Raw genomic sequence first — 15,677 nt, forward strand, 5'->3', positions numbered from 1 at the left:
GCTTCAGCAGGTATAACTTCATTAGTGCAGTAACACATCAGAAATACAAGTACAACAAAATCTTCTATATTGTATATGCAACATCTTGATTTTTGTCTTATTAATAGACATGTTAAAAAAATTTTGGTATTCACAATTCATTTCTGTTGACATACACAAGATTTTATTTACATAAATCAATACACCCAGAAAAAATATTCCTGAGAGCCATCCTCTCAGGAATTCAACAACAGTTGTAATACTCAGGATGGAAAACATTGTGAAATAAATAATTTTGTGTCCTTTTTCTGCAGACAGTGCAGACATCTGGCCTATCGCACCTTTGGTGGCTGGTGCTGGGGCTACTTAGGGTCCAGAATTCGGGTCGTCATTCCAGCCTGTGTGGTCCTTCCCATACGACGGGAGTTTCCTGAGGACGAAGGCCACTACGCTGGATTTAGTGAGTCTCGGTTGAACCTGGTCACATAGCAGGCAATGTGGACGCTCATGCTGGGCAACAGATTCTCTGGGACAGGACCAACATCGCATTTGTGTATGGCATGGGGTCCAAGACTTGGTCAAATATGAAGTCCATCACGTCAGCTACAAAACCTGTTCAATAAAACACAAAGATATATCTTTACTTTTACTAACATTGATTTGTTTCTTTGTATAGAAAAATTGGGTTCAAAATACATCCTGGTACTTGGTAATTTATTTATCTGTATGGTTACTTTTTACTGTGTTTTTTTGTGAGCAATTACCAGCAGAATTTCAAAACATGTTTGTTTGAACTATTAAAATAGTGTAACACTAACAGAACATTGGCATTATTTTGTGATGCTTGTCCCTTCAAGGCCTTTGGAAAGTGGACCACCTTCCTGGGTCTTGGCTTGTGGTCTATCTGCATTTTAATTGAAGTACAGTACATCACAGCCAGGTAGAGTCTGGAAGTTCACAGGAGGTATAAATCAACAGATGATCATAATAAAACAGTTTAGACTGCATCTTTTAATGGAGTAACTCCTGCTCAATGTACCTGCAAAGCATTCCAATAAAGGAATGCGTGACATTTCCGGGTGCAGATAGGACACTCAGGAAATAATTTCAGAAGACAGCTTTCATACACTATATTTTTGGATATTCTAGGTGGGAGTGGATTATTCCTGTCTATATCAAAGAAAATGAAAATGCATTCATCAATTAAACAGTTGTCTTCAGTAGTATTTGATTTTAACATGGGTACAACTACTGATGTAAATAATAGCAGCACTACAATGACAAATATAGTCACAAGTTATTGAAGATCTGCAGGACAGTTAAAGGAACTTTTTCATTTTCCATAGAGGCTTAAGTTTTGTGAAAATAAACCGTACAATAGAAACCTAACAAAATAAGGAGGCAAAAAAAATATCATGACATACATGAATCTGTCTCAAAAAAATTTATACTAAACTCTACACTTCACTTACTGTCTTGCAGGAATATTCTAATGCACAGCACTATTATTTTGTACTGAAGTACTATCAACACATGTGCACTCACTAACACAGACATAAAATAACATAACGAGTAACTTAGGACACACACATTGACTCTGACAGTGCTGTGATGGACTCTGCAGGATCATAGGTGCGATCGTCCCCTATTGGTTCTCTTCAAGGTCCAGACGAGGTCTCTTTGAGGGTCTCTTTTCTGGTGTTGATGAAGTTCCGACACCAAAATCTTTGCAGGACACAGTTGCCTGAACACCTGTAGACAACAATATTTAGAAAATAAGTATTTAAAAAAATTTTATTAAAACATTTTGTATGGAATACGATTTTCCAAAAGCTGTTTGAGTCAATCCACTGGGCATTAAGAAAGTTCCTGAAAACGTTTCGTCTCTCATCCAAGAGACTTCTTCAGTTCAGAGGGTGGCTGATCATGTCCCAGCTTATTAACCCTGTGGGGTGTGGTCAGTGCTATTCACATTCCAACGACCGTCGTTGAAACCTGTCTGGCTCCTCAACGATTGTTGGTGGGGGTGTCAAACGGGGTCACTGAGATGTGAGTTTCACCTTTGTATGCGAATAGGGGTTGTTTGGGTAAACCCAAACAAGAACTTTCTTACATCCAGTGGATTGACTCAAAACAGCTTTTGGATAACCATGACGTGGATGACTAAGAACCTACACAGACATCTGGAATATGATTTGTACATACCTTCACTTATATAGGGGGACTGAAGAGCCCTGAAGGACAGCTGTGTGCCAACAGTATGAGTGTCCGCTAGGTCAGTTTGGCACGCCATGTCCCTTGATGATGGTGGCTCAGTGGATGCACCGACCTATATATAACAAAAATGCTGTATAGTTAAATGTAGTGAGGGATGCGCTGATGTCTACAGAGGAAACCAAACAATCGACTCCAACACGAGCGCGCACACGCGTTGGTGCGTGCGCGCACACGTGTCGGAGCGAAGCGGAGTCCCCTACATAGCCTAGCATAACTTGACCACTCGTGCTAACAGACTACTACAAAAAAGATAAATGCAGAGAGACTTACCTGTGACCAGGGTGAAGTTGTTTGACCCCGTATGGTTGGGAGTGACCCTTTAATGAGGAGCAGTCTCACGGCAAAGCCACTTCCGTACTCACCAACATTCCGAAAACAGGCTAAAGTGAAGTGGTTCGCACACACAAACAAACGTGGAGGCAATGTAGCCGGCATATTGCCATTAAAAATGAAATTCAACCACGGTCTCTTCTGTTCTTCCTTGGATGGAAGGGAAAATAAACACGGGTGTTGACTTTTACAATCAACAACTGCGCAACTATCATGTCTCCTTCCAACGGACGCCATTTCAACAGGCTGGCTGCTAGTGCTAGCTAACCCCTGTAACAAAGAACGCCCCCTCGGAGAAGGCCACGCCCTTCGGGCATGTCAACCAATCAATATCGTCAATCACTCTGTCCATCCAATCACAGAGCGTTTGTTTACCAGATTCAAGGAGATGGTCGGGTTAGAGGGGATCACTATGTGTATGTAGAGACCTGAAAAAGTGTGATTTTCATAATAGAACCCCCTTTATCATTTGTTTAATTTTGCCCCATTTGACTTCTTCTTCAGTAGAATTTGGCACTTGTGTTATTTTTATCCAGCAATCACTCTCCTTCTCACCTCCTTTGGAGCAAACAAGTTTGAACTGAGTTTGATTTTGAGGGCGGCTGAGGGTCAGGGGTCAGAGAGGCCTTCCACCCTGGTTAGAGCTTCCATCTTGAACAAATTACCAAACTCAGGACAAGGACAGTGTTTGCTCAGATTAGACAGACACTAAAAAAGTAGTTTCATGTTTTTCAGGCGCTAAATGAACACCGCCACACATTATTATTATTGGTATTTAAAATGATTGTGCAGGATTTCCAAAATAGTGATAATTCGGTTACTATTTGTGAACCTGTGACTTGCTTTCGGTTTCAGACTTGAAAAGCGTGACATGAGGTCAATCTTAAGCATCTACAGAAACTCAGCCGTTGGCAGAAGCCTTCCTTCTAACAGAGAAAAAAAAGCAGAAACTGGATGAGTAAACGGCAGAAGCAGCTCCCCAACCCTTTCCTGTCTCCTGTGGTCACACAGAATGTTCTCACGGACGTACATTTACATAAAAGTCAAGAAGACATCCTTCAGCATGAAAGACTGGACCATCTGAGGTCATTTTGACACGATTGATTTCAAGGCTTCACTTTTCCACATGCATGCGAGCACGATCACTGCTTCTGGCAGGCCTGGGGCGGCATGAATGTTTTCAGTGATGTCGATGCGACGTGTAAATGCGGATTATTTATTTACAGATTGTATTTTAACAGGAAGCTCATTCGCTGTGACATCCTTCACCATCAGGCCTCGGGGTGTTGACGGCAGTGATTGACAGGAGGAAGGATGTACAGTGTGTGTCAGGATGAATGGAGACACATGAACCTACAGAATCAGGATGCCTGAAGCTGAGGAGAAAGTGTTCTATTACCTGTTATGTTGGAGAACCAGAGGAAAATATATGGTTCTCCAACAAAGTAAAATACAGTATTAAAACCATATACTCTGAAAACCCAATACACCTTTGTATGATAAAAAAAAATTAAGATTATTTTCTTTAATTAAATCTCATTTTAGCAGTTGCATTTCAAATTCATGCTGAAACTGTTTCTTCAGGTGGACGCAAACTAAAATCTCCCATATTGACACTTTGCTTTCAACTACAATCTTCACCTTTTTCAACCTCCACAAAACGTTGATTTTCATATCAGTTACTCCTGCAGAAACACAAAGTTAATTATGAACACCACATAAAGCAGAACAAATCAAATCCTCAGTAAAACAGTAAAAGATGAATCAGCTATGATGTGCTGCACCACGACTTTACCGACTGACATGATGGTGACATCTAGTGTTAAAACATAGCAAGTCAAACAAATGGCCTGACAACTGTGACCTTTATTGTAAAATTAAGTGTCATCACATCACAATAAACATTTTAGTGTATAATTTGTTGACTGTACAGCACATTGCAGGTTAAAACTGACATTTTCCGTAGCAAAAATTTTAAAAAGGGAAGCACTCAAATACAAATTCAAACCGAGACAATTTTGTTCGGCAGGTTTCTAAACATTGAGCAAAGCCTAAAACTAAAAGATAAAGAGACAATGCACGTCGTTCTTCTTACAAAAACAATTCATTTTATACATGTAAAAAGACAGAAAAATATAAGGACCCCTTCAAAAGTACATAATTATCTGAATCAGTTCAATGAAACTACATCTACACGTTAGAATTCTGTACAATATAAGGCACTTGTGGAAGCCATTGTGTTTCATACATGAAAAGGCATGTAATATTTTATCTGAGCACCTCTTCCCTCTAAGCATTCACACACAGTCAGCATCAGTTTGTAATAAGTTTATCCTTATTATGTGAGATATAAGACCAGCGCGGTGGTTTATTAGTATGTCTAGTATTTACTCGCTCCGTGTTTAGTGGATCAAAGCTGAGTCAGCGGACAAGTTGCTCCGGTACCGTCGGGTTTTTACACCACCAGGCTCTCCCGACTCACAGCGCCGTTCTGCAACAGAAGAAACATCACGTTAGCTTCACAGACAAAATGAAAGTATAACAGTTGTGCAGATGACCGTAAACATCTCAATACACTTAAAAAAAAAAACAAGGGTGGTGACATTTGTTTCAAATTTCTGAGAAACCCAGACCAACGGCAAAAGATTGTCATTCATTGAATCAAGTGCAGATGTTTGTGGCACTTTGTGGCACAGAGGAACCGACTGTATTTGAGAGTTGTTGGTAATACGGGAAGTATCTCCAGACTTGAACCTTTCAGTAGAAGAAAGAAGAAGTCATAAGTGTCATTATAAGTCATTATAAGTCATAAGTGTCATTATAATATTGTCTTAAAATGTGCCAAAGGTACTAGTTTTAGGGGGAAACACAGTATTTGAGGTCTACCTTAAAAACCAGGGAGATATCCACAACAGATCAAACTATGCTTGCTCTGGATTACATAAAAATAAAGGTATTTGATATTAGAATTAATATGTCGTGATAAATTCTAATCCAATATCTAATTAGAAGTACAAAAGAGTAAAGTATGATATATTTAGAGAGAGAGCAAATAAATAATAAGGGTTAGCTAAAGCTAATGTTTGAGGAGTATCACATGAACGAGTTGCACACGCCGAAACATTAAGGGTCCAAGTGTACTGATAATGTACACAATGTAAATGTTAGCGCTTGTGAGCTGTTTTAATCTTCATGCATTTATATGCTGCTGAAAAACAGTGAAGCCATCATTAGTTTTTCTGACACGCCGCAGCGTTTTTGAGAATCTGCTGTGACTCACTTTACGGAGGTTGCCTTTCTTTGACGATGACACGCTTTCGTCTTCGCTGTATGGCGGAGGCGGCGGAGGAGGCAGGAAGTCGTCACGGCGATCTGGATATCCAGAGGGCGGGATCTGAGGGAGCGGCGGTGGCCCGCGAGCTCTCCCCCGATCCGAGCGGTCGCTGTCCAGTCGTTCGCGGCTGCGAGCCCTCTGCTGCTCGCCCAGCTTCTTCCTCTCCAGGGCTTCTCGCAGGAAGCTGTCGTCGTAATCGTGTCGCCCTCCCCTGGGACCGCCACCCGTCCTGCGATCCCTCTCCAGGTCCATGAGGTCGTCACGGCTGCGACTGCGTCTCCCAGCCATCCCACCGGTGGCCCCTCGGCGGCGGTCGTCGGGGGAGTAGTCGCGGCGCCGGCGGTCGTCAAAGTCGCGATCGTAGCCGCTGCGGGCGCTGCTGCTCCAGCCATCATCGGAGCTACAGAGGCCGAAATCACCAAATCAGTTTGGCTTGAAATAAAGTTACAATTTGCACAAACTAAACTTGTTCGGGTTGAATTATTGCACATCCTTGGGGGGGATCTCCGATTATTGTGCCAGAGATGACAATAAATAGATATAAATAAACTGCTGTATGTGCACAAATAAACAGCATCATTAAATGTCTGCCTACACACTCACCCTCTCCTGCCTCTGGGTTCATCCGGGCGCCGGTTGGGTGTGTAGCGATCCCGGTCGTTGCGGCGACCGAAGTCGTCCAGGTTGTCCATGGAGCGGGCGCGGGCCCCCATGTACCCTCCGCCGCGGCGAGGGTAGTCGTCACGACGGCCTTGCTGGGAAACGCTGCTGATGGTGCTCATGGCTTCATCCTGGTCATAAACCGTGGCGAGAGGAGGCGGGTGGGAGCGACCGCCGCGGCTGCGGGGGTCAAACCCGTCGTGTAGGGAAGTGACTTCACTCATAGCGTCCACTGTGGAAAGAGTTATCAAGAACGTCATGAAAGAAACTCCCCCCAAAACATTTGTCCCGCTCAGGTGAGACCACGGACGCAGTCGTCAGTCACTCACAGCGGTTGGAGTTGGCGGGTCGTGAAGGGTCAAATTTGGAAAGCTCCCTCTCCATGTAGTAAATCGCGCGCGTGGCATTCCCGTCTGGGTCCACCTGGATACGGTACCCACTGCGAGCTGGAGAGGAGAGGAAGACGAGTTCAGACACTAGTGCATGATGGGTCAGAATCAGAAAGCTGGAGGGAGCCACGCCCTATCTGTACGAGGCGTTGAACTACATCAACATCCACTCACTGTGATCTCCTCCCACGTCTTGGTCATGCAGCAAAGGCACCTGGGAACCCTGACCCACTGAAGACACAAACGTTAACAAAAGTCGATGTTAAAGCAAGAGGAATATTTCACGATGTCATTCTGAAAGCTGTATCTCTAGTCAACGGACATGACTCATACTCTCCATTTGACTCCTTTTGAAAGTCATTACAGAAGTAAAGGGGTCGTACCCGAGCTGGCGCCGTCGTATTCTCGACCGTACCCGTTCTGGGGTGCGAGGCCTCCAGCCCCGTTGGGCAGAGGAAGCAGGGGAAGAGCGGGTTGGTTCATTAGCGGGCCGCTGTACGCCGGCTGGGCGTACATACTGGGAGCATACAGGGTGGGAGCGTAATGACTGGACACCCCCTTCTTCACCGCTTTTCCTGCCTCGTACACTGATAGAAAACATGATGGAAAAAACACCAGTGTGTGAAACAGAAACAGGACAACTGCCACTATTTGCAGATTAGCTTAGTTTGCGCTACAAAGAACAAATTAAAGACCACAAACCCTCAGGTTCCTGTTATTTTAAAAGGAAACGAACGACTTTATTCTAACAATTTTATTCTGCTCAACAGTTTGGCACACTATTTCCTTTATTTTTATGCTCAAACACGTCACTATTGAAGACATATAAAGCACGCTTTTTTTTTTTTTATCGACTTTTCACAAGGACGGAATCCGTGCTTTGGATTTTCCTTTTCTTTCTTGAACACAAGCGAAACCCAAACTTCTGAAAATGAAAGTGTTAATAAGCGCTGTAAGCGCTCATATGAGAACTTTTTGTAAATATAAAATATTGTCATAATGGAAAACTATTTAAGCAAGTTCCAGTTCAGATAATCTAATGAGACATTTAGTGCCAACTGTTGGTATTTGTCAATTTTCTATATAGTCAGTATTGTTTTTTAGGGCCTTCAGTAGTGAGTGCACCTCTACCGAACGCTGATGATCCATTAGTATTAAATAAAAGCATGAATAACAATTTATGCTTTTAAATTGCTAAATAATTGATGGAGATGAAAAAAAAAAGTCAAGGATCCATCCCTTTGTCCCGATCTAGTCCATGACTCTTCTTCTTTGGTACTTACGTGCTCTCGGGCAGCAGCAGCGGTCGGGGCAGCAGGGGCAGCTGACGTAGCAGCAGCAGGTGTGTGGGCAGCATTGGCACCAGCAGATCCCGATCAGCATCAGCAGCAGCAGGAACCCCAACACGACCACCACCACCAGGAGCCAGTCTGTAGGGGGCCAGCAGGGGGCGCAAACAACAGCGTTAGAGGAAAGGTTCACACTCAAGAAGGGCACATAAAAGCAGCTTGAAGATGGCTGTTCCACCGCAGTCCAGTCATGAGCAATGAAGACATTGGAAATGATGTGTGCCAAAATAAACAACACTGTTACCGTGGTGATATATGGGTTTTTTTTTAAAAATCTCGGTCAAACTGGTTAAACAGGTTCTTGCTTCCCCCGATTCTGGATAATACCACCTCCTGAGCACTAACAAAGTGTCATTGAGTAAGGCACCAACCAACACAAGTTTCTCATTGTGGCTACCCACCGCTCTACCAGCATCCTCTCCAATTTACACACTTACAAGCCCTTTGTGTGTGTGTGTGTGTGTGTGTTGTGTGTGTGTGTGCGCATGTGTGTGTGTGATGTATAAAAGTGGAAATAATCTCCCTACGGGGATCAGTATTGTATAAAAAATGTACACTGATTTCAGCTGAAATCTTAATTTGGGTATGAACACTATTACTGATAAGAAAAGGAGTGCCAGTTGTCCTTTGTTGTAATCACACAGGATCAGAAGGTCACAGAACAGAGCTGAGAGAACAGGCAGATAAGAAGGGAGTCTGAAGAAAGTCAAGGATGTAAGTGATTCATAAAGCAAGCAGCTAACTTGCTAACATCAGGATTTCTGGATGCAGAGGCCTGTTACCCAGATGAGGAACTTAGAACATGATCTTTGTCAAACATGTCAGGATTGTTGTATTATTTTATGCAAAACTCAGAAAAGGAAAAAATAAACCTAACTCTACAAATCTGGGTGACCTCATAGAGGTCGGGTGTAAGAACTGCTGGCCAACTAGACCTCGTCGACACTCGCACACCTCCACCATGAGACACAAACATGTCTGAGCTACATTAATGATCTTGTACTACCTTCCATAACCAGTAAGTCAATGCCAGGCAGGAGGTCAGAAGTATTTGACTTTCTCTCTGTGAAAGAAAGATAAAGCCACAATTACTTTAAAATGGTTTACCGCTAACAACCAGCTACTTTAAAGAGTCAGTGGCGAGGACCCTTTTCTGTTGACCCTACACACTACTTCAAACATCTGTCGGACCGATTCCAATTTGCAACCCTCGACTACAATGTGATGTTGGTGTTAGGGAAGCTAGAAGGTGAAGACAGGGGGGGAAGCATAGAGAAAAAGGAAACTGCGTAGGTGCACCTGTATCAGAATGTGACCACACACTCCAACGAGCAGCGCTTACCAAGAACAATCAGTTCTGTGTAGTCTTCACCGTTTCCTGAGAGATCCTGGGAAGAAATGACCGAGCAAACGTAGACGCCGCTGTCGCCCCATGCCGTCTGCGCGATGTTCAGGTCGGCGTCTGTGAGGGATAGAGTCTTTAGTTTCATGTACAATCAGCCTTAGAACGGTGTGATTTAATGGGAATTCTAGCTTTATTGATATACAATATCATCTAAAATAAGAAAAATATCACTCATTAAGTACTTCTGTTGGTTCTGTGGGTAATATGTGTATGAATTCTTCTACACTTGGCCCTCTTTTGTAATAAAATATGAAGTGTTTTGGGGAAAAATCTAGATCTCGAGGTTTATCCTATGCTCCCTTTTGTACTGATGACATATAAATTATAGTAATGCTCTTAGAATATGATAATCCTTAAAATAAGATAATCCTTTATTTCAAGTCCATTTATAGTACTCATTATTTATGCATTTGATTTGATCCACTCCTGCAAATAGCATTAGCACCAAATCAAAAATGGAAAGGCACAGGAAATGTTTAAATGTCTTCAAAGAACAAATCATTCTTAAAAAGCGTTAGCTCAGCAGTTTCCATTGTCATTCATTCGTCTTCTCGAAGATGATCGTGACCATCTTCACCTTCTTCCTGTGAGGCGACAGCCCTCACCACGGCACTTTCACATCTACGCGACTTATCCTTCAATGTCCCGAGTCCCTCCTCTTTTTCACTTCAATACTTTTATAATTAAAAGCATGATTGTTTTAATGATTAAAACCTCATTATAATAAGAATGAAACCGAAAGCGGGGGTGGCAGTGGCAGAGGAAGGGGGTTTTATGTTAGAAGACGATGCATGTCTGCACATGAAGAACCAACGAGTGCGTCATGTAAGAACTAACCACTAACGTAAGCTTACAGTTATTCGGTTTACTACGATGTTAAGAATAAGTTGGAACTAACACAAACAGATCACACACACACACACACACACACACACACACACACACACACACACACACACACACACACACTCTGTGACATCAGATTTAGATGAACACTTCAGTCAAAGATTTTATCCACTCACTGTTCAGGATGCTGATCTTGCGGCCCTGGTATTCCTTGCCGAGGGTAACGGCGTCGCCTTGCTTGGAGGCCACAATGCGAACCGTCCTCTGGCTGTCGGCACACTCAATGTTGGGGTCATAGTTGGGGTTATTCTGAGACAGGATGTTCTCTGCGCTGCTGGGGTTCAGAGCAGCCTGGATCGGGTCCCGGCAGTAAGATTTGTACCTCCACGTCACAACAGGAGGCTGAGAGGCTGTTGTCTGGTAGGTACAGGTGAGGGTGACAGGCTGGAAGAGGATAACGATATACCTCTTTTGGGGACACTGGACTGAGACGCCCGTGGTGGACTCTGGAAAAAAAAAAAAATCAAAATACAAGAAATCATACTTTGATATTCTGATTAAAATTTTGTTTTTTGCAACAATCCCATGGTGAAACATGTGGTTGGGATGACACACCATCCTAACCGCTAGTATCACTGGGAGTGGGTAAGATGAGTCACGACTGACATTCTAAAGCCTGGCCATGGACCCTTCCGCACTGCAGGAAGACGGCATTAATAGAAACCAGATGTGGCATCACATCACATCTTTTGTTCCATTTACCTCATTTGATAACAGGAAAAAAAAACAACGGTTATATTCACTGCATTAGTCCAGAAGTTCACATGGTTGGATGACACAACTAGACTTCAGACACAATACTGTCATGTATAAACTGTACCAAACAAACACAACTCAATAATGTGGAGCAGATGTAGAGGGAAAATTTGAAATCATTTCTCTGAGGCCTTATTGTTCATTTAGACACACTGAGTGTGTTCCTGTTTATAAATTCAGCAAATATACTTAAACTATATTATTATAACTCTATATCTAAAGCTACCATTATAATTATTTTACTTTGCCCAGCATAATCTGGTTTAATAAATTATTTTCTGACATATAAACAGGTAACGCCAATTCACTTCTGATCAACACATTCACTCCCTGGATCTGTTTTTCTTGTTCTGACAGGTTGTTTCGCGGTTTTAAAGTTGTTTTTGCATCACCTGAATTGACGCTAAATAACCTCTTACATGAATATTAACCATATATAATCAATCACTAAAGGGAAATATATCATAAATTGAGTTTAAATTCAGACAGTACGTGTGGAAACACCAACGATTTTTCACGGAAGAGGGCCCACCCTGTTGGCTTCACAAAAAAAACAAAAAAAGACAACAACAGGCCATCTCACCTGCCATTAAAGCGACGACGATTAACATCCACAACATGTTTAGTCCTTTTTCCATCCTGGTTCCAGTCGATTAATCTATTATTGTTCGATCAAATGCACATAAATATCATCGGGTTGTGCATAATATAGAGCATATAAGTACTTTTTCTTCAGTCTGGTACGCTCAACTCCATTTTGTATTCTGAATGTCGGTGGGGAGGGGAGTACCTGAACGTCTCACGTCACCAGCTTAGCCAACAGGTGAGCGTTCAGACATAAATTGCGAAACTCGGGGGTGAACAGATTATTTTGAGTTGGGCTTTTTGTCACTAGATATTCCACACCAAGGTAAATGTCTCATAGTCACAATAAAAATGTATAATAATCACGAATACTCTTATAGTTGAAATATCTTCTCCTAAAAATGAGAAATAGCGCAAGAAACTCTATTTAACCAACCCGCTACTTGGTACAGTCCAACACAGACCGGACTGCCAGAGCTGCTCCTGTTAATGTTCCACCCGGGTGGGAGAGGACGGAAGGTGGTCAGGAGCCAAAAAAGACCCGAAAACTATTCCTGCAGGTGTTTATGTGGCAGAATCAACAATGAAGCTGACTTTAAAGAGTGAGTACATCGAGGTCATTAAATGTAATAAGACATGACGGTGAAGGATTTTTTTTCCCACGTTTATTCCTATTCATCATGCCTCTATTTGTCATATCTGTCATGGTTTCACTAACCTAAACTATTTCTGGTGGTGCTGATTTGTTTTTTCATCTGCACAATTTAAGAAAAGAGATGAATTGACGTTACTTAATTTGAATTCACTTCATTTAAACACTAGAATTATATGACCTCTAATGCACTGTGTTACTTTATAAAACAAAAAAAGAAAAAAATTACTTGTTTCCTGCATTGTTATTGTATTCTTCTTTTCAGTTCAGTTTCTCCTGTTACAGGTCACCACAGACTCCTCTGTACCATAAGACACAACACTTTCCTGTACCCCAACAAATTACACCCTGTATAAAGTTATGCACCAGCCTGGAAACCATGACCCAACTGGAGTAGGTGCTCCCCCAGTCGTCTCACCACAAGAAAGGCCCACAACATCCAATACAAGTTAAAAATTAGCAGTTTTTATTTAACTTCATATAAGGAAAAAATACCAACATAACAAACAAAAGTTAGCAACACCCCTTCCCTCAGAAATAGATAAATAAATGACAAAATGCTAATCCTACCTCCTATAAAAGAAGTAAACATGAGAAATATTAGGTTAAAAGAAAAAGACTCCCCCCTTCTAGACCAATGGCAGCTGCTAACCATCCCAACAAGCTGTTTATCTTCTGCATTTGCTTCTTAAATATGTAGTACAGTAATTACACTTCGGGTGCAGCATGCACATGCACTCTAACACTGTGTTATAACCCCGGCTCCCCCTGCTATTACTACTCTACTATCTATAGGGATTTACTACATTGATGCTTTAATTTATTCCTCTATCACAAGATTCTCATCATATATTTTAAAAGCTGACTAAAAATATATATTAATATGGAAATTTTGACGTTTCCTGCTGATGGAAAGGCTTGAAAGAAGAAAGACTGGATCCAGCACGCCAGGGATTCTGCTCCTTGACCAATCGCAGGGCAGCTCTCAAGCGAGGCATCCAATTACGGAACAGTAGCTTCTTAGAATTCATGAAGGTGGTTGGTGTGAGAGAAGAGGATGCAGAAGACAGCGTTAGACGGAGGCAACTGATTTGCTGTGGGGACCCCTGAAGGGAAAAGCCGAAAGGAAATGAAGAAGAGACCTTAGTCGTTCATTTCTATCAAAGAGAAAGGAAGGTCAGAATAATATAAATAAAGAAATTTGCATTTGGTAGCGTATTCTTGTTTTTGGTGTGTGTGTGTGTGTGTGTGTGTGTGTGTGAAGTAACAATAAACAAAAATTTATTGAAAATGAAATCAGACATTACTTTGGAATTGTCGTTCAACAGAACTAATGAAAAAGGCCTAGAAAAAAATGATGGTACCCATAAATTAATATTTTGCTGCACAACCTTTGAGGCAATCACTGCAATTAAACGATTTTTGTAGCTGTCAATGTGACCTCTGCACCTCTCAACAGGTATTTTGGCCCACTCCACGTGAGCATACTACTCTAGTTGTTTCAGATTTGAAGGGTGTCTTCTCCAGATGACATATTTCAGCTCTTTCCACAGATGTTCAATAGGAGTTAGATCTGTGATCATAGAAGGCCACTTCAGAATAGTCCAATGCTTTTCTCTAAGCCATTCTTGGGTGTTTTTGGCTGTGTGTTTGGGGTTGTTATCCTGTTGGAAGACCCATGATCTGCGACTGAGACCAAGCTTTCTGACACTAGGTAACACATTTCCCTCCAGAATGCCTTGATAGTCTTGAGATTTCATTGTACCTTGCACAGATTCAAGACACCCTCCCTGAGCCAGATGCAGCAAAGCACCCCTAGAACACAACCGAACCTCCTCCATGTTTCACAGTAGGGACAGTGTTCTTTTCTTCATATGCTTGATTTTTCTGTCTGTGAACATAGAGCTGATGTGACTTATCAAAAAGCTCCAGTTTTGTCTCGCCTGTCCAAAAGAGTTTCTCCCAGAAGCTTTGTGACTTGTCAACATGCATTTTCACAAATTCCAGTCTCGCTTTTTTAAGATTTGCTTTCAACAGTGGTGTCCTCTTTGGTTGTCTCCCATGGAATCCACTTTGGCTCAAACAATGAGGAATGGTGCGATCAGACACTGATGTACCTTGGCCTTGGAGTTCATCTTTAATTTCTTTGGAGGTTGTTCTGGGCTCTTTGGATACCTTTCGAACTATCTGTCTCTTCATTTTATTGTCAATTTTTACTCTTGCGGCCACGTCCAGGAAGGTTAGCTACAGTCCCGTGGATCTTAAACTTTGGAATAATATGTACCACTGTTGTCACAGGGACATCAAGCTGCTTAGAGATTGTCTTATAGCCTTTACCTTTAGCATGCTGGTCTATAATTTTCTTTCTAAGCTCTTGAGACAACTCTCTCCTTTACTTTCTGCTGCCCATGTTCAATGCAGCACACACCATGTCAACAGCACTGTGACTTTTTATCATCCTTTAAATAGGCAGACTGACTACTTATGAGATTCAACACACCTGTGATTCTAGTTACAGGACCTGAGCTATTCATGTCCCTCTAGTCAATTTTTTTTACAAGGTACCATCATATTTGTCCAGGCATGTTTCAGTAGTTTGTTTTTTTTTAAATTATGTTGAACGACAATCAAAAAGTGACGACTGATTTTGATTGTTAAATTTTAAATAATTTTTTTATTATTGTTACTTTTGTAAGTTTCAAGTGTTTTCAATAACCATTGTGGATTTTTCTATCATATATATATATGTGTGTGTGTGTGTGTCTGTCTGTCTGTCTGTCTGTCTGTCTGTCTGTCTGTCTGTCTGTCTGTCTGTCTGTCTGTCTGTCTGTCTGTCTGTCTGTCTGTCTGTCTGTCTGTCTGTCTGTCTGTGTGTATGTATAGAGAGATTTATTTATATAGTTACATATGTTTTATATGTATTACATATAAAATAGGTTGAACTTACCTGTTTTCTGAAAAGGAAAAAAACAAAAAAGAAGATATTAAATAGTGAAAGGATAATAATTTTTGTTCTTTTTGTTAAACTTTAGTGTGCATAGAGGTTAAACACATC

General features: G+C 41.7%; 1 protein-coding gene and 2 long non-coding RNA genes across 8 annotated transcripts; 1 reads left to right on the plus strand and 2 right to left on the minus strand.

The window, feature by feature from the left end:
- Positions 1–9: 9 nt before the first annotated feature.
- LOC137601602 (uncharacterized) lies at positions 10–2,844 on the minus strand. 5 transcript variants are annotated; one of them, XR_011037078.1, is made up of 5 exons: positions 2,527–2,844; positions 2,185–2,308; positions 1,570–1,731; positions 798–1,149; positions 10–591 (listed from the first exon to the last, which is right to left on the minus strand). It is a non-coding gene; the product is annotated as an uncharacterized lncRNA (long non-coding RNA). The 5 variants fall into 5 exon arrangements; XR_011037076.1 differs by having other exon boundaries at positions 11–926; positions 1,019–1,149; XR_011037075.1 differs by having other exon boundaries at positions 10–1,149.
- A 1,382-nt stretch (positions 2,845–4,226) lies between these two features.
- lsr (lipolysis stimulated lipoprotein receptor) lies at positions 4,227–12,154 on the minus strand. Of its 2 annotated transcripts, XM_068323788.1 has the most exons (11): positions 11,969–12,154; positions 10,746–11,075; positions 9,661–9,780; positions 9,325–9,381; positions 8,253–8,399; positions 7,353–7,556; positions 7,144–7,200; positions 6,910–7,026; positions 6,524–6,812; positions 5,867–6,320; positions 4,227–5,077 (listed from the first exon to the last, which is right to left on the minus strand). In XM_068323788.1, exons 1-11 carry the CDS (start codon positions 12,021–12,023, stop codon positions 5,042–5,044), a joined length of 1,866 nt encoding a protein of 621 aa, XP_068179889.1. In that variant the 5' UTR covers positions 12,024–12,154; the 3' UTR covers positions 4,227–5,041. The 2 variants fall into 2 exon arrangements, with proteins under 2 accessions (XP_068179889.1, XP_068179890.1); XM_068323789.1 differs by lacking the exon at positions 9,325–9,381 and having other exon boundaries at positions 4,232–5,077.
- A 286-nt stretch (positions 12,155–12,440) lies between these two features.
- Positions 12,441–14,954, plus strand: LOC137601926 (uncharacterized). Its single transcript, XR_011037108.1, has 3 exons — positions 12,441–12,572; positions 12,908–13,015; positions 13,539–14,954. It is a non-coding gene; the product is annotated as an uncharacterized lncRNA (long non-coding RNA).
- The last annotated feature ends 723 nt before the right edge of the window (positions 14,955–15,677 follow it).

Source organism: Antennarius striatus, chromosome 9 (assembly GCF_040054535.1).
Source record: "Antennarius striatus isolate MH-2024 chromosome 9, ASM4005453v1, whole genome shotgun sequence".
Lineage (NCBI taxonomy): Eukaryota > Metazoa > Chordata > Actinopteri > Lophiiformes > Antennariidae > Antennarius > Antennarius striatus.